Source organism: Hemiscyllium ocellatum, chromosome 12, assembly GCF_020745735.1.
Source record: "Hemiscyllium ocellatum isolate sHemOce1 chromosome 12, sHemOce1.pat.X.cur, whole genome shotgun sequence".
Taxonomy (NCBI): Eukaryota; Metazoa; Chordata; class Chondrichthyes; order Orectolobiformes; family Hemiscylliidae; genus Hemiscyllium; species Hemiscyllium ocellatum.
In genome coordinates this window covers 89060747-89086959 of record NC_083412.1, presented here as the reverse complement: position 1 = coordinate 89086959, position 26213 = coordinate 89060747, and the positions used below count along the sequence as shown (strand labels likewise).

At 42.8% G+C, this 26213-nt stretch overlaps 1 protein-coding gene across 1 annotated transcript in view; it reads left to right on the top strand.

Moving 5' to 3' along the window:
- LOC132821199 (junctional adhesion molecule B-like) overlaps positions 1 to 26048 on the top strand; it is a 111026-nt gene extending 84978 nt beyond the window's left edge. Inside the window, exons 5-10 of the mRNA XM_060833844.1 lie at positions 3237 to 3436; positions 7785 to 7884; positions 10621 to 10728; positions 13793 to 13808; positions 20032 to 20074; positions 23470 to 26048. Of these exons, the coding sequence (XP_060689827.1) occupies positions 3237 to 3436; positions 7785 to 7884; positions 10621 to 10728; positions 13793 to 13808; positions 20032 to 20074; positions 23470 to 23502 (500 nt within the window). The 3' untranslated portion in view covers positions 23503 to 26048. The remainder of the gene's footprint in view (positions 1 to 3236; positions 3437 to 7784; positions 7885 to 10620; positions 10729 to 13792; positions 13809 to 20031; positions 20075 to 23469) is intronic.
- The last annotated feature ends 165 nt before the right edge of the window (positions 26049 to 26213 follow it).

Here is a 26213-nt window from a genome sequence, read left to right as displayed (position 1 = left end):
TGACATATGCTTCCTTCTTATTCTTAACCAAACCCTCAATTTCTTTAGTCATCTAGCATTCCCTATACCTACCAGCCTTCCCTTTCACCTTGACAGGAATATACTTTCTCTGGATTCTCGTTATCTCATTCCTGAAGGCTTCCCATTTTCCAGCCATCCCTTTACCTGCGACCATCTGCCCCCAATCAGCTTTTGAAAGTTCTTGCCTCATACTGTCAAAATTGGCCTTTCTCCAATTTAGAACTTCAACCTTTAGATCTGGTCTATCCTTTTCCATCACTATTTTAAAACAAATAGAATTATGGTCGCTGGCCCCAAAGTGCTCCCCCACTGACACTTCAGTCACCTTATTTCCCAAGAGTGGGTCAAGTTTTGCACCTTCTCTAGTAGGTACATCCACATTCTGAATCAGAAAACATTTTGGTGTAACAGTAACTAATTGGGGGGAAGTCAACATCAGTGCACTAAGACTGATTAGATTAGATTACTTACAGTGTGGAAACAGGCCCTTCGGCCCAACAAGTCCACACCGACCCGCCGAAGCGCAACCCACCCATACCCCTACATTTACCCCTCACCTAACACTACGGGCAATTTAGCTTGGCCAATTCACCTGACCCGCACATCTTTGGACTGTGGGAGGAAACCGGAGCACCCGGAGGAAACCCACGCAGACACGGGGAGAACGTGCAAACTCCACACAGTCAGTCGCCTGAGGCGGGAATTGAACCCGGGTCTCAGGCGCTGTGAGGCAGCAGTGCTAACCACTGTGCCACCGTGCCGCCCTGGATTTGGGTCAAATGATTTGGAGTCAAAGGAAAACCAGTAGCTGAACTTTCAAAGAAGAAATAGTTTCAGCACAAAGTATGTTCCCTCAAAAAGGGAAAGAAAGAGCAAACAAATCTCGAGTTCCCTGGATATCAAAGGACGCACACGTTCTGACAAAGAAGGTAAACTGTGTTTATGACAGGTGTCAGGCATAAAATATCATTGAGAAGTCTGAAAGTCCTGAGGGGTGGTGGGAAAGAAATAAGAACAAAGAGGGAGAAGGAATAGAGACCAGCAGTAAACAAAACAGGGAAACCTAAAGTCTCCTACAGCTGTATAGAAAGGAAATGTGTGGTGAAGGGAGGAGTGGGGCGGGATCCAAAAGCTGATTTACTCATGGAGGCAGGAAAAATGGCTTGCATCTGCTTTTACCTACAAGGTAGATACTGTGGTGAAAGAGGAAGAAACTCAGGTAATAGATGGGTTTCAGTTTGATAAGGAGGGCTTACTGTGTCTGTACTTAAAGATTGAAAGACATCAAGCCATGATGAATCTAGATTGGATTGGTGCTGAAAAATCACAGCAGGTCAGGCAACATCCAAGGAGCAGGAAAATCGACATTTCGGGCAAAAGCCCTTCAACAGGAATGATGAAGGGCTTTTGCCCGAAATGTCGATTTTCCTGCTCCTCGGATGCTGCCTGACCTGCTGTGCTTTTCCAGCACTAATCTAATCTAGACTCTGATCTCCAGCATCTGCAGTCCTCACTTTTGTCTATCAAACCAAGGTGAGATACATCCAAAGATAGTGAGGGGAGTGAGCGTGGAAATTGTCGAGAGACTGTCAATAATTTATTCGGTCTTCATTTTGCTCAGGTGTGCTGGAGATTTGGAGAATTACAAACCTTGTTCAGAAAGGATAAGCCCATTCATTACAGACCAGTCAGTTTAACCTCAGTGGTGAGGAAACTTCCAGAAGCCAGTAAATCAGAATACAATTAATAGACATGAGTCATTTGAGGAGAGCCAGCGTAGATTTCTTTGGAAAAAAAGTCACACTTAACTAAGTTGCTGGAGTTTTTTGAGGAAGTAACAGAGGAGGTTGATGAGGTGGTTTTGAAGGAGGCGAAGCAGTGAGTAGGTTTCAGCTGTGTCCGGATGGAGTGACCATGTCGGATTCACCAGATTCCTGATAATTTAAGGCAGTAATGGTGATGAGGTGCGTGGAGTTTGGCCACAGGTCAATCACAGTCTCATTGAATGGTGAAGTAGGCTGGAGGGGACTGACTGAACCTCTGTGTTCTTCCACAAAGCCCACATCCACTGACTGCGGCCCTCTCAGCATCCTTGCCCACAGGGAGGTGGAGCTGCTGGTGCCCAGGCCCAAACATTGAAATTCCCTCCCCACCAAATCCACCACCTCTCTCTCTCCACCTCCCCCACCCCATCGCTCTCTCTATCTCTATCACAATCTTTTTACCTCGCTCTCTGTCTGCCTCTGTCACTCTCTACCTATCTATCTCTATCATGATCTTTCTATCTCTGTCACTCTCTATCTATCTCTCTACCCACCCCCCCACCCTGTCGCGCTCTCTATCTCTATCACAATCTTTTTACCTCTCTCTGTCTGCCTCTGTCACTCTCCACCTATCTATCACTATCATCATCTTTCTATATATCTCTCTCTCTATCACTTTCTATCTATCTATCTCTATCATGATCTCTCTCTCTCTCTCCCCCCCCACCCCACTCTTTCTCTATCAATTATCCTGCTCTTTTATTTAAAAGAATGTGTTCCTAGCTAAGCTTTTCATCACCTGTTCAAACATCATCCCATGTTTTTTGATGATATAATCCTCCTCAGTGCCACATTGGGACAGAATTTGTTTTTTTGTTGAACATAGGAGCAAGTGGGAAGGGCACGTTTCATAGAGTGTCCCTAACTGCCTTTGAGAAGGTGATGTTGATTCATTCATCCATTAGTGCTCTCCCTGAAGGCAGGTTCTTGTCTTGTTGCCTGGCAACACTCCATGCAGGGATCTTGGCCTGGACTGCGGTGTTTTGCCACTCTCGGGGGACAGGGTGAGGAGGCAGGACCCAGGTCCACCAATAGGAATCGACATTTATCTGAACAGTACACTGTCTGACGTAATGGGTCTCCATCGGTCTGGTATAGCTGTGCCCTTTGGGGTTTGCTAGGGAGGGTCTTCCAGCCTGGCATCAGAGCAGCAAGAACAGTACACTCCTGGGGCTCAGGATAGTATGAAACTAGCAGGAGGACCTGATGGTGTTCCCAGTCAGCTGTTGTCCCTTATCCTTCTCTGAGGCAAACATCACAGAGTTGGAAAGTGCTGTCCAAGGAATCTTGCCAATCCACATCTTGCACACTGCCCAATATGACTAGTTTTCCTTTTAATATTTGATGATTTACGTGGCAGTGCCTGCCTCATCACTGTTTTCTCATTGCCAGTGCCACCAGTTGTTCCCAAGTGTAAGGTTCCGAGCTCTGCACTCTCGGGGTCGAAGGTCGTGTTGACTTGCAAGGAGTCAGAAGGATCACCACCGTCCAATTACACCTGGTACAAAGACAACACCATACTCATGAATCGTCCAGTTAAGGATTCAACTTCCAACAAATCTTACACGGTGGATGGAAGGACTGGAATTCTGGTAAATGGGGATGTTTGGTGATTTAAATCAGAGTCAGTTCTGGTATTTGGTTCTTTTCCCAAGGTTTCGCGCACACCAACTTCTGCAAACAGTTCAAGTTTATTAAAGGCTGTACGAGCTAGGTGACCCCTGTGACCCTCTTCGCAGGCGTGCAAGGTCGAGTCAAAGTGAGGCCCTGAACAAAAAAAACACATCCCCTTTATACAGGTCTGTTGGTCATGCTCACAGCTCCTCTTGCCACACCCCCACAGTCACATGCCACTGAAGACAACCCCCCCCCCCAGCCACTCCCCCACAGCCACATGTTCCCCTGAGTAAAATGGTAGGATGAGATCATCCTCAGAGATAGCGTGGATGTAAATGCCCTAATCCTGGGGAATCGTTATGCAAACGATTTCCTGATTCAGTATTACCCCAGACAATGCTGGTGTGACATACCTAGCTTCAGGGGATGGCTAGAAAGCATTTTTGAATGGGAGAGATTGAAAGAGAGTTTAATTTGATAATAGTCGGGGGAGTGGTAGCAAATGTCTGTCAAAATGGAGTGGGAGTCATTCGTATTCTTGCATGACTGTCATCCCCATCCACTTCCAGAAGGTTCACTCAATGCAGTTTAACTCTTTAATATTACATTAATGTCCAAAGTGATATTCCCATTTAATCTTTTAACATTACACTGGTGAGGAGTTAAATGGCTGGTTCGTTTGTTTTTGACTTGGTTGAAAGTTGTTGAAAGTGTGAAACATCTGCTTCAAAGGGCAGTATATGCTGGTGTTACTGGCCTAGTTACTGGACTACAACTGGTGGTACAGTGGCTCCGTGGTTCGCACTGCTGCCTCACAGCGCCAGGGACCTGGGTTCAATTCCAGCCTCGGGCGACTGTCTGTGTGGAGTTTGCACATTCTCCCCATGTCTGTGTGGGTTTCCTCCGGGTGCTCCAATTTCCTCTCACAGTCCAAAGATGTGCAGGTCAGGTGGATTGGCCGAAAAATTGCCCATAGTGTCCAGGGATATGCAGAGTTACAGGGATAGGGGGTGGTTCTGGGTGTGATGCTCATCAGAGGGCCAGTGTGGACTTGTTATGCTGTATCAGGCTGTAGGGAATCTATGATTCTAATTCATGAACCAATGCTCTGGGGACACAGGTTCAAATCCCAGCTAAACTGGTGAATTTTCACTCCAATCAATCCATTAAAAAATCTGGGATTAAAAGCTTACCTCCAGAGTGATGGTCATTAGAACTTCCATCTGGTCTTAATAAAAACCCTGCTTCATTTTAAGGTACTTGTTTCATCCTTACTTGCTTTGGTGATGTGAGTCCAGACTGCAGTAATATGTTTGACAATGAACTGCCTCACTGGAATGACCTGCAGGAAAGGTCAAATCAGATGGACCACAGCAGATCAAGAAGGCAGCACACCATGACCTCCTTGAGAGCAAAGTTAAAAATGATACAACACCAGGTTATAGTCCAATGGGTTTATTTGGAAGTACTAGCTTTCGGAGCACTGCTCCTTCATCAGGTAGCTGTGGAGCAGGATCATTACGGAATTTCTAACAAAAGATCACAGTATCATGTAACTGATATGATTTATTGAACAAACGTTAAGTTTTTCATCTTTTAGAATGGGTTGCAGGTTTCGGTTCATTAAGACTTAACAGCAAGGTAGGTTTGAGAGTGTGGTGCTGGAAAAGCACAGCAGGTCAGGCAGCATCCGAGGAGCAGAAGAGTCGACGTTTCGGGCAAAAGTTCTTCATCAGGAATGATGAAGGGCTTTTGCCCGAAATGCCAAGATTCCTGATGAAGGGCTTTTGCCCAAAACATCGATCCTCCCGCTCTTCGGATGCTGCCTGACCTGTTGTGCTTTTCCAGCACCACACTCTCGACTCTAATCTCCAGCATCTGCAGTCCTCACTTTCACCTAGCAAGCTAGGCCTGTTCAGTATACCGTCTCAGTTACATGACTCTGTGATCTTTTGTTATCAATTGTGTGTCTTATGATCCTGCTCCACAGTTGCCTGATGAAGAAGCAGCGCTCTGGGAGCTAGTGCTTCCGAATAAACATGTCAGACTATAACCTGGTGTTGTGTGACTTTTAACTTTGTACATCCCAGTCCAACACTGGCACCTCCACATCATCACCAAATACTGGCTTTACCACTGATGCCTACACTTTGTGAAATATTGGTTTTTGAAATGCGGGGGGCATTCTGAGGCAAGTGCTCATGCAGTACTGAGTGAGTGCTGCACTGTCAGACACTCTGTGTTCAAATGCAACATTAAACTTGAGTCCTTGCTCCCCTACCTCATCTCAGGTGTATCCAAAAGATCCTACAGCACTATCTAAAGGAGAGCCCAGACGTTCCCAGACGTGTTTTGTTTATATTTCAACATTCCAGCATCCACATTATTATACTTCTGAGAGTAATCCTCATCCCATTTTGGTCTGTCTTCACCTTTTGGGTGATAGAAAGCCTTTGGAAAGGGCGACTTGGTTGATGAGTCGCTGGAGGCACAGAGAGACCTGAGCATTTTCAAATCACAGAATGGTACCGATGATCATAATGAATGGTGGTGCAGGCTCGAAGGGCAGAATGGCCTACTTCTGCACCTATTGTCTATTGATGCCGAAGGAGGCCATTTAGCCCATCTGCTCTGGTTCTCCAGTGAGCTTTACAAATCAGTACCACTCGCCTGCCTTCTTCCCATCCCCTCAACATTGTCTGTTTTTTGGGCAAATAATTATTACAGGACACACCAGAAAACCTCGCGTGAACCTGCCTCCACCACATCTCAGGACCCGAGCCATTCATTCGGTGAAAGAGTCGGTTCTCAAGTCACAGTCGCTACGTTTGCAAATCACTTTAAGCCAGTACCCTCTCGTTTCCGATCCTTTTATGAGTGTGAACAGTTTCTCCCTATCCACTCTACATGGACCTCTTTTGAAAATTTAATCAAGGCCTTTGAATTAGTAAAAGGATTCGACTCTGTCTGAGAAGATGGATTTTGGAAGTTAGGGAACTCAGAAACCATGTATAGAAACTACACTTGCTTAGACCCTGGATAGGTGATAGACACCTCCACCTTCCACTGCGAGATGTTGAATGCACAAAATTGCTGGTGCATCAATAAATGTGGAATATAAGAACTAGGAAATTACAAAACACATAACTGGTGATAAATAGGATGGCTTGAAATTAATGGCTACGACAAGCGATCTAAATATATCATGAATCTGGCTTGATCTGCTCATTTTTGACACAATATTGGTGAATTTTCAAGAGCAGACCTACCACAACCGTCTCAGCTCAGTTCGAGGGGAAGAGGAGGAGGGAGGGCAATACTTGTGTCATTGCCAGTCTGGTTCACATCCCAAGAACTGGGGGGGGGGGGGGGTTTAGCAAAGTTGGTTAACATTGAGACCCATCCTTGAGAGGGGGCTTTATGATTTTGATACCGAGGAAGTGAAGGATGCAACTGACAAACCTCTCATTAAAATTGAGATCCTGACCAATATTGTCTAATGACAGCCACTAAGAATGAAAAGTCTCGAAAGACTGGAAGTCTAGTCATATTAGAATGGTTTCTCCTACAGCTCATGTGGTGCAGTGGTAGTGCCCTTATCCCTGAACTAGGAGGCCTGGCTTCAAGACCAACCTACTCCAGAGGTGTGTAATCACATCTCTGGACAGGTTGGTTAGAAAATATCTCGAATGGGTTCTCTGCTTGCAATCAGATTAGATTAGATTACCTACAGTGTGGAAACAGGTCTTTCGGCCCAACAAGTCCACACCGACCCGCCGAAGCGCAACCCACCCATACCCCTACACTTACCCCTTCATCTAACACTACAGGCAATTTAGCATGGCCAATTCACCTGACCTGCACATTTTTGGATGTGGGAGGAAACCAGAGCACCCGGAGGAAACCGACGCAGACATGGGGAGAATGTGCAAACTCCACACAGTCAGTCGTCTGAGGCGGGAATTGAACCCGGGTCTCTGACGCTGTGAGGCAGCAGTGCTAACCACTGTGCCACCCACTGTGTAGTGTAAACTTCGATTCAGAAATGAGCTGAAGAGAACACCCAAGCAACATTCTTTATTCTGTACTTACAACAAAATAGCATGGGTGCTAGAGATGTGATTTCTCAGCAGATCTGGCAGCATCTATGGACTGAGTTAGCGTTTTGAGTCAAATGGCTCTCCTTTAAAACTATCATTGAACTCCAAACGATAACTTGGGCAATTCTTTCCATCCACAGATGCTGCCAGACCTGCTGAGTTTCTCCAAGGCTCTCTGCTCTTTACTCTATGTCAGTCTAATCCTTTCTTTTTGCTTCAACAGACATTTAACCCTGTCCAAAAGAGTAACAGTGGATCATACCACTGCAGGGCACAGAATAAAGTCGCTTCAACGATATGTTCAGCTCAGTTCATGCAAGTCAGTAAGTGCTGCTACGTTTGTAACTGAATCACACCTCGGACTGTTTTGTGTTAAAGGAAGAAAGAAGTTCCTTGTGACAGAATGCTCCCTTTTTCTTGAGTTCCCTGTCTATGTCACAGTGAGGCAATACATTTCCTGAATCCATCCCAATCGGAATAGGATCGAATCCCATATTGTTGGCACTCATCTGAGCTATGTCTACATCAGCCGAACAACCTGCATCCCATTTGCCGCAAGAGCAGACTGGGTTCCTGTAGCACCACACACACACATTGACCTTCATGTTGTAGTCCACAGCCTTGGATATTACTGGTGGAGCTCCAACATTCTGTCCATCACATTGCTGACCAGGAATCTCTCCTGCTTCCTTTTGCAGGTTGATACCTGACCTGTTTGACCATCTGCGCCTTCCTTGGTCATCAGGTCCTGGAGGGACACTCCAACTTGGAGTTTCTGGCTCAGAGGCTGGAATGGAGCCCATTGTAACAAGATCTTCCAGAGCAGCCTAACCAGTGGTTGTTATTTTACAATCTGAAATCACAGCAGGATGATCTCCCACCTCCTCCTCTCGTCCACCTGATTCCGTTAGATATGATTTTGCATCCAAGTCAAAATCTTTGCTTCAAATAACATAAAAATACAAGACAGAAGCAGGCCATCAGGCTAACTAACCGTTTATGCACCATCTCTGACTTTACAAACAGGAGGCTGGAAAAGCCCAGCAAGTCAGGCAGCATCAGGAGGTGGAGAAGTCAACATTTCAGGAATGAAGAAGGGTTATACCTGAAACGTTGATTTCTCCACCTCCCGATGCTGCCAGGCTTCCTGTGTTCTTCCAGTCTCCTGTTTGTCTCCTTTGTATTCTAGCACCTGCCGTTTTTCTGTCTTTCACCTTCGACTTTGCAGCAACTATCAGCACATCCTTTGATTCTTTTCTCTCTCAATTCCCTTATCCTGAATTCCCCTTGAGTGACTCCAGCCTAGAACTCCATGTTGTAATAAAGTCCACATTGCTGCCACTCTCTGGTTAAAAATGTTGCTCCTGATCAGGTTGATCAGTAGACTATCAGCTGCACTGTCCCATAGTCTCACTAACTCAGATCAGCAAAAGCAGCCAAGAGCAGAGAGAATGTAGATGTTGGTACCCCATTCAGGCTCTGGCAGCCAGTGTTGGCTGTTCACAAGTGACCCACTCTCCAACTCTCTCAGTTTAGATTTGCAACTTTCCTGAAAAGTTACGTTGTCCTCCACCTTGAACTCCCCCTGTGTTAAATCACTCCGTGCTCCAACTATCCCACTGTGTAAAGGACATTTTCCTCCCCACTCATTTCATTGCAATGAGTGGGGAGGAAAATGTCCTTTTCATTGCAATGACTCCCCAACAAAGAGTAGTAGTTTCTTTCTTTTCAGATGAATATCAATATTCAGACTGTATAAGAAACCTCTAATTAAATCGACAAATATCGATAACATCCTATTTCAAGATTTCAGTTCATAGCCATCAGCTTTAGCTCAAGGCCAGCACCTTCAGCCTTGGGTCAGAAGGTTAAGACTTGAACACAACAAGCTTGGCTGACCTGTCAGTGTTACACAGACCTGAAATATGTAGACATGGGACTGCTTTATATTTTCAATGAGGTTTTATGGCAAGGCCCCATCAGGTGGAAGAAAGACATCCTGGAGCACTGTTTGAAGAAGGTGAAAGGGAGGGGTCCGTGGTGACTTGGCCAATGCTTTCCTCTCTGCCAACAACAGTTCTTAAAAGTGAATCAGTTTATCCAGTCAATGTGATATTTCTGTTTGTTGCACCTTGCCACGTGCAAGTTAAATTCCTACATTACAATTATCCCACAAAAATGAGGTGTAAAGTTTCAAATAATAGAGGTGGAAAACAAAAGATAAATGCATCTTTTCTTTTTATAAATGATTTTATACCTCATAATAAGGATCACCAGCAAAGTTTGAGAAGATTTGTAGCTCAGGTTGTGGTTTTGGATGTAGGTTTGCTCGCTGAGCTGGAAGGTTCATTTCCAGACGTTTCATTACCCTACTCAGTAACATCGTCAGTGGGCCTCGGGCGAAGCAATGCTGAAAATTCCTCCTTTCTATTTATATGCTTGGGTTTCTTTGGGTTGGTGATGTCATTTCCTGTGGTGATTTTATTTCCTGTGGTGAAGTCACTTCCTGTTCCTTTTCTCAGGAGGTGGTAGATGGGGTCTAACTCGATGTATTTGTTCATAGAGTCATAGAGCATGGAAATAGACCCTTCAGTCCAACCCGTCCATGCTGACCCGATATCCCAACCCAATCTAGTCCCACCTGCCAGCGCCTGGCTACCCCATCTACCACCCCCTGAGAAAAGGAACCGGAAGTGACTTTACTACAGGAAATGACATCACCAACCCAAAGAAACTCAAGCATACAAATAGCAGGAATTTTTAGCAGTGCTTTGCCTGAGGTCCACTGAAGATGTTACCTAGTAGGGTAACAAAACATCTGGAAATGAACCTTCCAGCTCAGTGAGTACACCTACATCCAGAAGGATAGCCAGCTCTCAGCGATTAAAGTGATTGTTTAAAACTTCAAAACACCTATTCAAGTAACTGATGTAAAACACTTTTATTGTGGGACATTCTGAGGATATAAAAGTCACTATATCAATGCAAGTTTTTCCTTCTATTTCTTCACATTGTTCGTCGATGAGATTGTTTCTCACTCCTCCTCCATTTGTTTGCAGATGATCTAGATATCGGTGCAATTGTTATCACCGTGGTAATCATCGCCTTGGTTTTATCGCTGTGTGGGCTCGGAATGTACTACACCCACAAAAAGGGTTACTTAGGGAGTGAGTAACATCTTGTTTCCTTATCTGTGGAAAATGATGCATCTCCTGTGAACAAAGAGCTTGAGTGAGTTTCACACTTGTGAAACCCTGATGAGGATATGTCAAAGCCCCAGTTTCCCAGTTGGAGAATAGGCTAATGGGGAAAGATTGCTGGGGATATACAGGAAGATAGAGTTGAGGTTAAAATCAGATCAGCCATGATCCTATTTAATGATGGAGTAGGCTTGAAGGGTCAAGTGGCCCACTCTTGCTCCTTGTTTGTATGTGCGTAAGACTAATGAAGTCCAGACTTAATGGAAAAAGGTGGGAAATGTTGCCAAAGCTTTTCATCTTGCACTAATCAGGACAAACACAAGAAAGCCACATTTCAAATGATCACGATAAGGTATACTACAGGAGAAAAGGGTTGCCAGGTACTCCTAAATTCAGGTACACCTAAATTGGCTAAGATATTGTCATGGAGATCGCAATGGGAATTTAGGCTTTCCAAGTTCTTGAGTAATTTGAATAAAGACGCAGGGCTTGAACATATACTTTTTGTTTGCAGAGGCTGGATCCTTGCTCACGAATGTACATTGTTTCCAACAAGCGAAAATGGGCTTTATTGTAAGCAGTATCCCGTCTAAGTTACTGCAGCACACGGACCTCAGCGGTCCACACTGAAGTTATAAATGAGGGAATGCTGGTGATGAGCTCAACTGATTATTTTAAATTGGTTGTTGATGTAGATATTGGTGCAGCAATTGGCTGATCGAATTAAACAGTGTGTTCCTTTGGATATTTATAACAGGCAGCTACACTTAACTAGCCTGTGCTCCAGAACCACTGAAACAAATTGTCTGCTGCTAGTTGTGATTCTATACAAGTGCATTCGTAGCTGCATGAGGAACCAATTTAAGATCAGCTGCATTGCTGACACCACAGAGAGTGCACAGTATACTCTCAGAAGATGATTACACAGGCCCTCCTGAATGAGATTCTTGACACGTGACCACATGCTTACTGTTATAACTGAGCTGACTGCCAACATGATAAGTTGCATTGCGGTGACCATTCAGTAGTTACCATTTTGTTTTACATGGCTGGCCCAGCATGTGGGGAATGGCAACCTGCGATTCTGTCCGACAACTCCGTCTCTTTATTCATTTCCCACCCCACCCCAAGAATTGAAAATGTCACTGTTTCATTTCGCCAACGGGATGTGATCAAGGTGAGGCTCAAGGGCCATGAGGCTGGCATCTGGCCAGAGCCACGGGAGGGGGCAGGCAGTAGGGAGCAGGCAGGTCTGTTGTATGCACATTGCCTGGAAACTGTGCCGATGTAGTGTACAATCGTAGCATCGTCAAGATAATCTCTTAGACCCGTAATGTGATGCACTAGAGGCGACATCCATTCATTTGCCAGGGTGTGGCCTCTGCAAACAAAAGGAATATGTTCAAGCCTTGCACGTTGTAAGTCAATGTTATCTGTGGAGGTGGGGTGGAGAAACAAGGGGATCCTAATACAAATACACCAATGTTTAAAAATTGGCTGGGAGCCAGCCAGTTAGCTCCTTTTCCCTTTTAGCATAAATTGTTGTGAACATCTTGAGATTTAGCATTAATGCTAAGTGAAAGGTTTCTTGGCAATACATGTCTTTTTTCAGCAATACTAATGAAGTCTACAGAAGTACAGTGCCAGTAAGAGGCCACACCTTCAAGAGGGGCAACAAAAGAATTGAGAAGGGGAAGATAAAGAGCAACTGTTTGTTGACAGATAGTTGGTGAAGTGAGCTGTATACACATTGTGGTGGCCTTCTTCTGTACATTCTTACATGGAACAATATTGATACACATAGCCACACAAGGAATGGGAAATCTATTAATGAATAGCACAGATATTATTCCTTTTTTTAAGTGGGTAACAGAGCAGACAGTTGTAATTCAGTGGAGATGATGCACCTGAACTTTCAAGATGCACTCAATAAAGAGTCCCATTAAAGATTAACAAGATTGTGAATATTAGAATTGAGGGACTAGGGATAAAATAGATTTCTAGTTGGCTTCAAAAGAGACAGCAGAGTGTAGAAGTAAAGGGTAGTCCTTCAGAATGGTAGAAGGTAGGAAGTGCTATCCAGCAAGATTCGTGCTGGAGCCACTGCTGCTCTCAACTTACATTAATTTTGGAATCAGAATTCTAAGATATAAACTTGTACTTAACCTCCAAATTGGAAGGAATACTCCATATTGAGGGGGATTGCAACAAATCACAAGAACGTCATAAACTTGAAGAATGGATTTATGATGGTCAGTGCTGATCAATATAAGGTTGTACATTTTGGTGGAAAAAGTCACGAGATCTCTCATTACTTGGAAGGTATGAGTCCAAGTTGGGTAGAGGAACAAAGGGACCAATGTCCAAACGTTGTGCTAAATTAAGAAAAAAAACCAAAGAACTGCAGATGCTGTAAATCAGAAACAAAAACAGAAGCAGCTGGAAAAGCTTAGCAGGTCTGGCAGCATCTGTGCAGAGAAATCAGAGTTAACGTTTTGGGTCTGGTGACCCTTCCCCAGACCTGAGGAATGGGAGGTTAGGGGGTCTGGGTGGGGTGCTGTTCAGAGGGTTGGTGTGGACTTGATAGGCAGAATGACTTGCTTCCACATTGCAGGGATTCTATGATGTAGGGAAGAACCAAGAAATCCAAAAGGAAATTCAGTGAAGACATTTTTATTCACAGAATGATGAGAATACATAATTCATATGCGCAGGGAATTTCTGAAGGAGGTGGTTTGTAAGGGAAAAACTAGACAAATGGGAGAGAGAATAGGGAATGGAGGCCTACAATATGGATTGATTTGTATGAAAACGGATAGGATGAGGCTTGTGTTAACACTGGCATGGCCTCACTAGGCGAAATATCCTGTTGTACATCCTGTATAGTGCTTTTAAAAAAAAACAGTCTTCCTCCTTCCATTCATTTCAGTTATTTGGTTCACTTTATATCTGTTCCAATGCATCTTGATATACCAACATGTTCCCCAACATAATGTTGAGCATTAATTTTTGTTTGTTTTTCTTTTCACAGGATCAGGATCCTCTAAGTAAGTAAACTATCTGCTTCTCCTTCATCTTCCAAGTTTTCCTCTTCTCCACGATCGCTTCCTGCCTTTCGTCCCTATGCTTTCAGGTCTCCAGGCCAAGAAACCCCCATCGCCTGACCACTCTCCTCTGCCAGAATGCTCCTTAAAAATAAATCCTGGATTAAATATCCTCCACCTGTCTTAATATTTTCTTCTGCCACTCGGTGTCAAATTTGCTTTGATAATTGCTGCGATACATTTACATAGCACCTTACATATAGTGAGATGAGAGTTTGGGTTGCCTACTTCATTGAAGGGGAATCAGGCACCCTCTGGTACCTTGCTCAACTGACCATTCTCCCATCAGGCACCCTCTGGTACCTTGCTCAAACTGACCATTCTCCATGCCAGGACAAAGGATGCTCATGGTTTCCTTGATCAACACTCTCACATACTTTTCACCATGGATTGGGAGTGGGCTGAAATTATCATTCCCTATGCTGCCGGGACTGCGTTGTGCCAATTTTGCACAAAATGGTTTCTCTTCATGTACCTGAGGTCGGACTGAGTACAGTAGATCCCCTGCCCTCCCCCACCACACCCACTGGGGCTACCCCACCCCCCCACCACACCCACTGGGGCTACATTCCAAGACCTACTGTGGATGCCCAGAACCTCGGATCGTAGCAAACCCATTCATTTAAATGGGAAACTTACTTCCCAAGCAGTCCCCTGGTTCTGGAATGTTCCATGTAATATGTTCTGGGCCGCGGTAAACCTCAGGTAACTAAAACCGTGTCCACGGATACAGCAGTTGCCCTGTATAGAGTCATAGAGATGTACAGCATAGAAACAGACCCTTCGGTCCAACCTGTCCATGCCAACCAGATATCCCAACCCAATCTAGTCCCACTTGTCAGCACCTGGCCCATATCCCTCCAAACCCTTCCTATTCATATACCCATTCAAATGCCTCTTAAGTGTTGCAATTGTATCAGCCTCCATCCCTTCCTCTGGCAGTTCATTCCATACACGTACCACCCTCTGCGTGAAAAAGTTGCCCCTTAGGTCTCTTTTATATCTTTCCCCTCTCACCCTAAACCTATGCCCTCTAGTTCTGGACTCCCCCACCCCAGGGAAAAGACTTTGTCTATTTGTCCTATCTATGCTGCTCATAATTTTGTAAACCTCCATAAGGTCACCCCTCAGCCTCTGACGCTCCTTAGTAGAGCAACCTATTTATTTATTCCATGGAATGGTACACTGAGATCTCCTTCAACTCCATAGCAGAACAGTGAACACTCCAACCAGGAATCACATGAAGAAGTATTTTCTGTCTCTCTCCTTGGTGTCTTCACTAGACAATTTCAGCACAGACAGAGGAAATAGCTTTTCCCAATTTACACAATCAAAACTTTCCGCTAATTTAAAAACAGACACAAAACTGGCTTTCTCTGCCCCAGAAATAGATACACGTACAATGCCAAGTCTCTCCTGGTGTCCACATAGATGCCCTGGGTAAATTGATGCCCTTTGGGAGAAAGTGAGGCCTGCAGATGCTGGAGATCAGAGTCAAAAAGTGTGGCGCTGAAAAGCACAACAGGTCAGGCAGCATCCGAGGAGCAGGAGAGTCACTTTCCATCAGAAATCGGTGCCCTGTAGTTTGCCTGTCATTTTCTTTAAAGGAGCTCTGAAAGATGAATGGATGTATGTTCAAAGTGGACAGCCATTAAACAAGTATTGCCTTAATTAGCAACTTGTGAAGAGGAAGATGAGGGAAACTGAGGCAAATAAAGATGTACAAGATTTGGAGAAGTCAAATTATTGGCTGTTTGGATTCATGGGACAGCTGAAAAGAAGCTAAACCTTAGTGTAGAGCCAGTTGCTGTAATACGATTCCCTGCACCGAGAATCCCACTAAACTGATCATCCAGGCCACACAGGACAAAGAGGCCAACCGAAGGAGCAGTCCCTTTAAGATACAGAACCAAGAGGAAATCTTAAAGGGACTATGCAGTGCAGCACAATTTGAGGTTAAGTGAGAGGGAACGCATAGGGTTACAAGCCACACACATAGTTGCATTGCAGTAGCTTTCTTCATTGTATGTAAGCTGTTTATGAGGCACATTAACAAAATGATAAGTAACTTCCACAACTACATAGGACTTCCTTGTAGAGTGGTTCATGTACTGCATTTTAAGCAGTTCAAGCTTGTTTACCCTTCTTCGTGTTTTTTGACAGCTGTAATTAAAAAAAGAAATAACCATCAGCAAAGTTTTAATCATAAACAAGATTAGTATGTTATATTGCGCAACATATCATTGAAGCTGACTAAAGTAGTAATACAGTTATTACTAATGTACAAAGATTGCGTAAGTACCATTAAAAGATGCTTAAAGAGATGTAAGTAAGATCCATCTATTATTGTTGTAGGTCTGCTATTTGCTTGAAATTATCTTTCCAAAGTGAAAACACAGTGAATGGGCAGCATAGTGGCTCAGCAGTTAGCATTGCTGTCTCACAGCACTAGGGACCTGGGTTTGATTCCTGCCTCTGTGTGGGTTTCCTCTGGGTGCTCCAGTTTCCTCCCCCAATCCAAACGATGTGCAGGTCAGGGGAATTGGCCATGTTAAATTGCCCATAGTGTTAGGTGCATTAGTCAAGGCTAAATACAGGTAGGGCAATAGCTCTGGGTGGGTTACTGTTCGGAGAGGTGGTGTGGACTTGGTAGGCCGAATGGCCTGTTTCCATACTGTACAGAATCTAATCTAAAAATACTGAATACTTAAGGTCAGAATTCAATAGCCATGGTTGAATACTTTAGGTTGCTTGTACAGGTAAACCCAGTAGGTAATACAGAGATAGAGACAGAGGGTCTTGTTCCTAACCGGTTCTGGTAATAGACAATAGACAATAGGTGCAGGAGTAGGCCATTCTGCCCTTCGAGCCTGCACCACCATTCATTATGATCATGGCTGATCATCCTCAATCAGTATCCTGTTCCTGCCTTATCTCCATAACCCTTGATTCCACTATCCTTGAGAGCTCTATCCAATTCTTTCTTAAACGAATCCAGAGACTGGGCCTCCACTGCGTTCTGGGGCAGAGCATTCCACACACCCACCAATCTCTGGGTGAAGAAGTTTCTCCTCATCTCAGTCCTAAATGGCCTACCCGTTATTTTTAAGCTGTGTCCTCTGGTTCGAGACTTACCCATCAGCGGAAACATGTTTCCTGCCTCCAGAGTGTCCAATCCTTTAATAATCTTATACGTCTCAATGAGATCCCCTCTCAGTCTTCTAAACTCAAGGGTATACAAGCCCAGTTGCTCTAATCTTTCAACATAAGGTAGTCCCGCCATTCCAGGAATTGACCTCGTGAACCTACGCTGCACTCCCTCAATAGCCAGAATGTCTTTCCTCAAATTTGGAGACCAGAACTGCACACAATATTCCAGGTGCGGTCTCAGCAGGGCCCTGTACAGCTGCAGAAGAACCTCTTTGCTTCTATACCCAAGCCCTCGTATTATGAAGGCCAGCATACTATTAGCCTTCTTCACTGCCTTCTGTACCTGCACGCTTGCTTTCATTGACTGCTGTACAAGAACACCCAGATCTCTTTGCACTGCCCTTTAGCTAACTTGACTCCACTTAGTAATCTGCCTTCCTGTTCTTGCCACCAAAGTGGATAACCATACATTTATTCACATTAATTGCATCGGCCATGCATCTGTCCACTCACCTAACCTGTCCAGGTCACCCTGTAATCTCCTAACATCCTCCTCACATTTCACCCTGCCACCTAGCTTTGTATCATTAGCAAATTTGCTAATATTATTTTTAGTACCTTCATCTATATCATTAATGTACATTGTAACAAGCTGCGGTCCCAGCACTGATCCCTGCGGTACTCCACTGGTCACTGCCTGCCATTCCGAAAGGCAGCCGTTTATCATTACTCTTTGTTTCCTGTCAGCCAACCAATTTTCAATCCAATCTAGTACTTTGCCCACAATACCATGTGCCCTAATTTTACTCACTAACCTCCTATGTGGGACTTTATCAAAGACTTTCTGAAAGTCCAGGTACACTACATCCACTGGATCTCCCTTGTCCATCTTCAGAGTTACATCCTCAAAAAATTCCAGAAGATTAGTCAAGCATGATTTCCCCTTCATAAATCCATGCTGACTCTAACCTGTCCCTGTTACTACTATCCAGATGTGTCGTAATTTCATCCTTTATAATTGACTCCAGCATCTTTCCCACCACGGAGGTCAGACTAACTGGTCTATAATTTCTTGCTTTCTGTCTTGCTCCTTTTTTAAAAAGTGGCACAACATTAGCCACCCTCCAATCCGCAGGAACTGATCCCAAATCTATCGAACTCTGGAAAATAATCACCAATGCATCCCCGATTTCTAGAGCCACCTCCTTCAGTACCTAGTGATGTAGACCATCAGGCCCCGGGGATTTAACAGCTCTCAGACCTAATAGTCTCTCCAACACCAATTCCTGGCAAATATAAATTCCCTTAAGTTCAGGTCCTTCAGCCACTGTTACCTCAGGGAGATTGCTGGTGTCTTCCCCAGTGAACACAGATCTGAAGGAGCAATTCAACTCTTCTGCCATTTCTTTGTTTCCCGTAATATATTCCCCTATTTCTGACTTTAAGGGCCCAATTTTAGTCTTAACCATTTTTTACCCTTTCACATACCTAAAAAGGCTTTTACTATCCTCCTTTATATTCTTGGCCAGTTTACCTTCATACCTCACTTTTTCTCTGCGTATTTCCTCTTTAGTAATCCTCTGTTGTTCTTTAAAAGCTTCCCAGTCCTCCGTTTTCCCACTCATCTTTGCTATGTTATACGTTTTCTCTTTTGATTTTATCTGTTTCTTAACTTCCCTCGTCGGCCACAGCCACCCATGCCTCCTCATAGGATCTTTGTTCCTTTTTGAAATGAACTGATCCTGCATCTTCTGCATTATACCCAGAAATATCTGCCATTGTTCCTCCACTGTCATCCTTGCTAAGGTATTGCACCATTGAACTTTGGCCAGCTCCTCCCTCATAGCTCCTTAGTTCCCTTTATTCAACTGAAATATTGTCACTACCGATTGTACCCTCTCCCTTTCAAATTGCAGATTGAAGCTTATTGTATTATGGTCACTACCTCCTAATGGCTCCTTCACTTCGAGGTCCCTGATCAATTCTGGTTCATTGCACAATACCAGGTCCAGAATTGCCTTCTCCCTGGTATCAGAATACTTGTAGATTCTTCACTGCTTTTGGCATAACTGTGTTTCATTTCTGAAAGTAGGAGAAAGTGAGAACGGCAAATGCTGGAGAGCCAAAGTCGAAAAGTGTGATGCTGGAAAAGCACATCAGGTCAGGCAGCATCTGAGGAGCAGGAGAATCAATGTTTCAGGCATAAGCCCTTCATCAGAAGTGACTTATGTCCGAAACATCACCCTCCTGCTCCTCAGAAGCTGTCTGACCTGCTGTGCTTTTCAAGCGCCACCCTTTTTGACTTTTATTTCTGAACCTCCTTTCCATTAGCTGTGTTTGGCTGATAATTCTCTCTTGAGCATGTCTTTGAGTTCTTCTTGAAGATGGATTCTGGGAAATCCAAGATGGAGGACGGGAAAAATTTCTGGCTGTAAGAGCTACTCCTTTTTTGAGGTATTTTAGGTGATGGAGGTGATTTCCTCAAATTCCAGGAGCAGCAATTACTGTTTTATATGCTGTTGCATTGTTTTGGAACTTTTGGAAAAAAAAGTCAAAACAACAGCAGTTTTAAAAGGGAGAAGAGCAGACAGAGCAAAAACATTTCAACAGTTTAAGTCCATTCCATACAGACACAGGTAAATCACCATCTCTGCTGCAATTTCCCTGAAACAATACACATTAATGTAAAATATCCCTCTTCTGATCTCCCTCCGAACCAATTTTTACCTTCAATCAATATCCCTGATAAACAAATAGCGTGGTCCTTACTACATTGTGCTTTGTGTGGATTTCCTGTGTACTCATTATACAACAATATAACACTTCAAAAATGTTTCACCGGCTGTGAAGTATTTTTGGGGCATCCTGAGACTGTTAAATGCTATATAAATGCAGGTTTGTTATTTGTTCTGCATTGTTAGGTTTTCCTCATTCCTTCCCTGAGAATTCAGTTGCTTATTCCGAGGCTCGAGTTATTGTGTACTGACCTGCCATTTCTCTCTTTCTGTTTCCACAGGGAAAAAGCCACCAAACAAACAGCTGCTTCTCCAGTGAATGAAGTAAGTTAGAAATAATGTGATAAGACCACATTATGTAAGAATAGAAGTGGAGTCTGCACTAACATTAAATGGGCTACCGCTTACTCTGACATAATGCTCTCTTGTTCTAGTTTCTCCACAGCTACACCTTCAAGCTCCGTAACAATCTTACATGTTTCAATAAGGTTTTCTCTCATTCTGCTAAACTCCAATGAGTACAGGTCCAACCTACTCAACCTCTCCTCAAGAAAATCCCTCCCTACCTGTGATTAACCTAGTGAACCTTCTCTGGACTGCCTCCAAAGTCAATAAGTCCAGATTAGAGTGGTGCTGGAAAAGCACAGCAGGTCAGGTAGCATCCGAGGAGAAGGAAAATTGACGTTTCGGGCAAAAGCCCTTCATCAGGAAACAGTCCAAAGTCAATAAATCATTCCTTACATAACAGGACCAAAACTGTTCGTAGTATTCAGATCTGACAAATACCTTGTGTAATTTTAGCAAGACCTCTCATTTGTTTTCTTTAACCCTTTGGAACTAAAGTCCAAATAGTCCATTTGCCTTCCCTAGTGCCTCCTAAATCTGGATGCTAGTATTTTTGCGACTCATGCGCAAGGATCGAGTCTCTCTGTGTTGCAGATTTCTGCAGTCTTTCTCCATTTAAATAGCATTCACCTCGTCTACTCCTCCTGCCAAAGTGAATAACTTCTTACTTTCTTACATTATATTTCATCTGCTAAGTTTTTTTTCCCATTCTCTTCACCTGTTCTATTTCACTCTGTAGAATCTTTGTGTCATCTTCAGTATTTGCCTTCCCATTTATTTTTGTGTCAGTCACGAAACTGGTGATAGAATATTCACTTCCATCATCCAAGTCATCAATATAACTAATGTAAGCGTACAAGTATTGTAAGTAATTATGGCCCCAGCACTGATCCCTGGAGCACTCCACTAGTAATAGATTACCATCCTGAAAATACCCCTTTGTCCGAACTCTCTATCTTCTATTAGTTAGCTAATCCTGTATCCAGACTTATATTCTACCCCGATACCATGGCCTTTACTTTATTAAGCAGCCTAATGTTCAGTTCCTCATCAAATTCCTTTTTGAAATCCAAATATATTGCATCTACTGATTATCCTTTATCTATCTTGCTTATTACTTCCTCAAAGAACTGTAAAAAATTGTCAGACATCATTTTTTTTCATTGAAGTTGTGCTTGATTTTATTATATATTCTAACATTCTAACATTTTCCCAATTACAAATATTGAGCTGACTGGCCTTTGGTTAATATTTTTCATTTCGCTCTAATTTTGAATCAGGGTATCACCATACCAGTTTTCTAATCCTTTGGGATTTTTCCTTAATCTAAGGATTAATGGAAGATTACTACCAGTGCATCCCACATTTCTATAGCTACTTCCTTTAAAATTGTAGGATCTTAAATCTGGCCCAGGAGACTAGCAGGCGAATGGCCCCTATTAATTACTTTTTCGTCCAGTGGTAGTTATTCTATTATTTCTCTATCCCGACTCTGGGCCCTGTGATTGCTCATTAGTATCATTGAAATGCTGTTAATGTCATCTACCATGAAAACTGATGCAAAATATTTAGTTGACTCCTCTGCGAAATACTGATTTCCCCATTATTTTTTTCCAGCCTCATTTTCTATCTTACCATCCATTTGTATTGCTAATTTGCACTCTTGACTTATTTTCTCCCTTATTATTAAATTTTTGGTCATTTTTTATTGCCATTAACATTTTCCTTGTTATCTGTTTTCTCCTCATCTTTGACTCATTGCATGATTTTTTTCTTTTCGATTTGGTACTGTCCTTGACTTCCCTGGTTGGTTTATCTCTTTCCTAGAGTCTTCCTTCCTCATGTAAATATGTCTTTCCTGTGAGACATAAATTATTTTCTTAAACACCTGCCATGTTTCTCAATTATTTTTTCTTCTAAATACTCTTTCCGTGCATTCCAGCCAACCCTCACATCTCTGTTATTACCCTTATTTAAATTAGCTCAGTTATTATGGATTCAAGTGTCTTACTCTGAAACTGAATGCTTAATTCCACCATGTTATGGTCACTGTTCCCTAGGGGATCACTTACTTTGAGATCATTCTGTTTCATTACACATTACCAGATACAAAATAGCCTGATCCTCAGTTGTACAAAATATTGACCTGAGGAACTATCCTGAATACACTTTGAACTCTTCCTCATGGTGACCTTTGACAATTTGGTTTTCCCTACGTAATGATTCTATGACTCTGTGAATATGACTCTGTAATCCACCTATGAGTAATGGACTGCTTTTTTTACATGGCCTCATCTCCTGACTTAATCTCTCTCCTACTTAAAATTATTGTTAGGGATTCTATAGACTCCTTTCACCAGTATTATCTTCCCCTTGTTATTTCTCACCTCCACCCATGTGGATTCTACATCATCCAATCCAAGATCATTTCTTAATATTGTACTTATTCCCTCAGAGCAGTAAGTTCAGAGAGAGTTAGGTTAGAATGAGTGAGAGGAGCAAAGAAACAAAGGCGACCAATGTCACATCAATAGTTCTCAATGAATAGTTTGAGTGCAGGTGGAAGACTCGAGAGAGGGGTCTGGGAGGTTCACTGGGATAATCCCAGGTATGGAGGGTTTTGTTGTGAGGTGTGGTTGACTAAGTTTGGGCTTGTACTCATTGAATTTTAGAAGCATGAGAAGGAACTTTATTGGATCATATAATATCAGTGGTGGCGCGGGGTAGTTATGGAGAGGTTATATATCCCTGTGGGAGAGTTTAGGACCAGAGGGAATAATCTCAGAACATGGGGTACTCAAAGCAAAGGTCAGAAAGCAGTTCTCCCCTTTTACTAAAGCTTTTTCTACAGCTTCGCTGACAGTGAATCCTCAATTTCTGATATAGTAATATACCAGGGTCGGCTGTTCCTTTCTAATATACTGCTCCAGGAAAAGATAAAGGCAAAATACTGTAGATGGTGGAAATCTGAAATAAAATCAGAAACTCAGCGGGTCTGGCAGCAAATTGAAGAGAGGAACATAATTAACATTCTGCGTCCAATATGACTCTACATTGGAGCTTGGTAGAGATGACTGATTCTCTTTCACCCAGCCTCATTGTTTTTTGTTCCATGTAATTGTAGATTTTAGAGTCATTGAGATGTACAGCATCGAAACAGACCCTTCAGTCCAACTCATCCATGCCGACCAGATATCCTAAATTAATCTAGTCCTATTTGCCAGCACTTGGTCTATATTCCTTCCTATTCAAAAGCCCATCCCGATGCCTTTTAAATGTTGTAATTGTCCCAGCCTCACTACTTCCTCTGGCAGCTGATTTCATATCTATATTTGTATTTATTTCTCTGATTTATTTATTTTTTACTTTTGCAGGAATTCAAACATACCAAGTCTTTTGTTATCTGAAGCAAAGGGAAGATCTATGAAGAATTTGAAACCGCTATTCTTATCCATAAAGCATTTTGTCTTGTCTTTAGGACAGTGGTATAGATCCTGATAAAAACCAAAAGAACTGCCAATGCTGGAAATCAGAGACAAAAACAGAAATTGCTGGAAAAACTCAGCAGATCTGGCAGCATTTGTGGAGAAAAAGGAGTTAATGTTTCAGATCCAGTAACGTTTCTTCAGAACTGTTCTGAGGAAGGGTCACTGGACCTGAAACATCAACTCTGATTTCTCTATACAGATGCTGTCAAACCTATTGAATTTTTCCAGCAATGTCTGTTTTTGTTTCTGGTATAGATCTTGATTTTGTCCCTCCAATTGCCGTCTCTTACACATTCCCAAATTCCTTCACTCCAGTCAGCAGCAAGGCTTTTAACTGTATGGACCCTAAGCTCTGGAATTTCTGTTCTTCTCCATGTCTTTTTACCCCCTTTGAAGAGGCTCCTTCAAGGTTAACACTCTGTGCAACCTACCATAATATTGCCTTATATGGTGTCAACTGTCAACTGATGATGTTTACATGAAGCACATTGGAATGTTTTATGTTTAAGCCACTCCGTAAATGCAAGGTGTTGATAGCAAGTTGAAAACCTGTTTTATATCTCTACAATTGTCTTTAGTGAAAGTAAGAATGGAGAGAGAAAATGGGCCCCAGTCTCTTATCACCACCGTCCTGCAAAAAATCAAGATTTACCCCAGTGAATTATTGTCAAAAAAGTGACTCCTCTGACTGCTGACATTGTCCCAAGTCTGAGGATTGAAGGTAGTATTTTCTTATGAGCATGCGTTGTAAACCAATACCTTCCTCTTTTTCAAAACATGAAGCCCATAAACCTCATACTCCATTTAACAGAGACTTGGTGCATCGGAGAAAAGGGATTTCTTTTTCTACAAATACACTGCTTATTAATTTTATAAGGAAGAGAGGAAAGCACCTCAAAGGCTGGAAATGTAGAGAGAGTTGAGCAATTTTGACTTAATAGTTATCAAACATAATCTGAATGTGAAATTCACTGTAATGTAGTTTCAGGAAAGTTTTGACAGTGAATAAGCAAGGACATGGCATATGGAATATATTATGGAGAAATATGCTTTATGACATCCTGAGGTCAAGCATGATGCTGGTTAAATGCAACTTTTACATTTTTTTTTAGCCACACTGCACCCACTCTTATTACTTACTGCTATAAAGCAGTAATTCATAGAATCTCCACAGGGAGCAGAAAGAAGCCATTCAGCCCAACAAATCTGCACTGACCCTCTGAAGAGCATCCAAAACACACCCTGCCCACTACCCTGATTTACCACGGCTTAACCACCCCAGCCTGTACACCATTGACAGTTTAGCATGGTCAATGCACCAACCTGCACATCTGTAGACTGTGGAAGGAAACCAGAGCAATAGAAACCCATGCAGACACAGGGAGAACATGCAAACTGAACATAGTCGCCTAAAGCTAGAATTGAACCCAGGTTTCATGAGGCTGCAGTGCTAGCCACCGTGCTGCTACCATTCCATCAACCTCCCTAACAGTTTGCTGTATTTGCATGTTAGCCTTTAGTGACTCATCAACGGGCGCACACTTAGGCCCCTTTGTACCTCTACACTTTCCAATCTCTCACCATTTAAGAGATACTCTGTACATCTGTTCCTCCTACCAAAGTGGATTATCTCATGTTTTTTGCATTATATTCCATCTGCCCACTCACTAAGCCTGTCCACGTGTTCCTGAAGCTGTTTTGTGCCTTCCTTGACAACACACGCATTCTCACTTAGCGTTGTGTCATCTGCATTTTTTAATTTAAACTTAAAAGCCAGTGCCCCCATTAATTTGCCTATTTCTCACATTACTGGCATCCTAATATTCTGATTTCAGTTTTGTTCACCACTAAGGAATAGACTAGTGTTTACTTAGGATCTTTTACAACCTCAGAACATCACAAAGCACACAAAAAAACAGTGACATACTTTTAGCTGTTCTTGTGATGTAGAAAATGTGGCAGCCAGTTTATATGCAGTAAATCCTCACCATGTGATGAGAAGAGGATAATCTGATTTAGTATACTAAATAAAGGATAAATACTGGCCAGGGCACTGAGAAGAGCTGTTCTTCAAAATAGCACAATGGAAATCTTTTGCATCTACCAGAGAGCAGATGAGGCTTCAGGCAATTGTCTATTTGAAAGTCAATACCTCTGACAGTGTAACTCTCTCTCAGTACTGCACTGAAACATTTAGATTAGATTATATACATGTACATGGAGTGAGGCTTTAACCTACAATCTTCTGACTTATAGACAAGTATTCAACCCCGTAAGCCACTACATCATTCAGCTAAGATGCTCCAAATTTCCCAGCTGTACACTCAAAGGCCTGTGGAGATCAATTTTTTTCAGACCCTTATATTTTCAATCAAAGTGCTTTAAGACATAAATGTCTACAATTTTCTTCTCCATATTTGTTGATTTACTAGATGGATGAATAAAGATATAAATTACGATCAGGATATCTAGCCCCTGAGCCTTTTCTGCAATTCAATAAGATTGTGACTGATCAGATTACCCCACATTCCATATTCCCCTGATTACCTTTATCCCCCTTACTTATCAAGATTCCATCTACCTTTGACTTCAAAGTATCTAAAGACTCACGATAGTTTGAGAGAAGAATA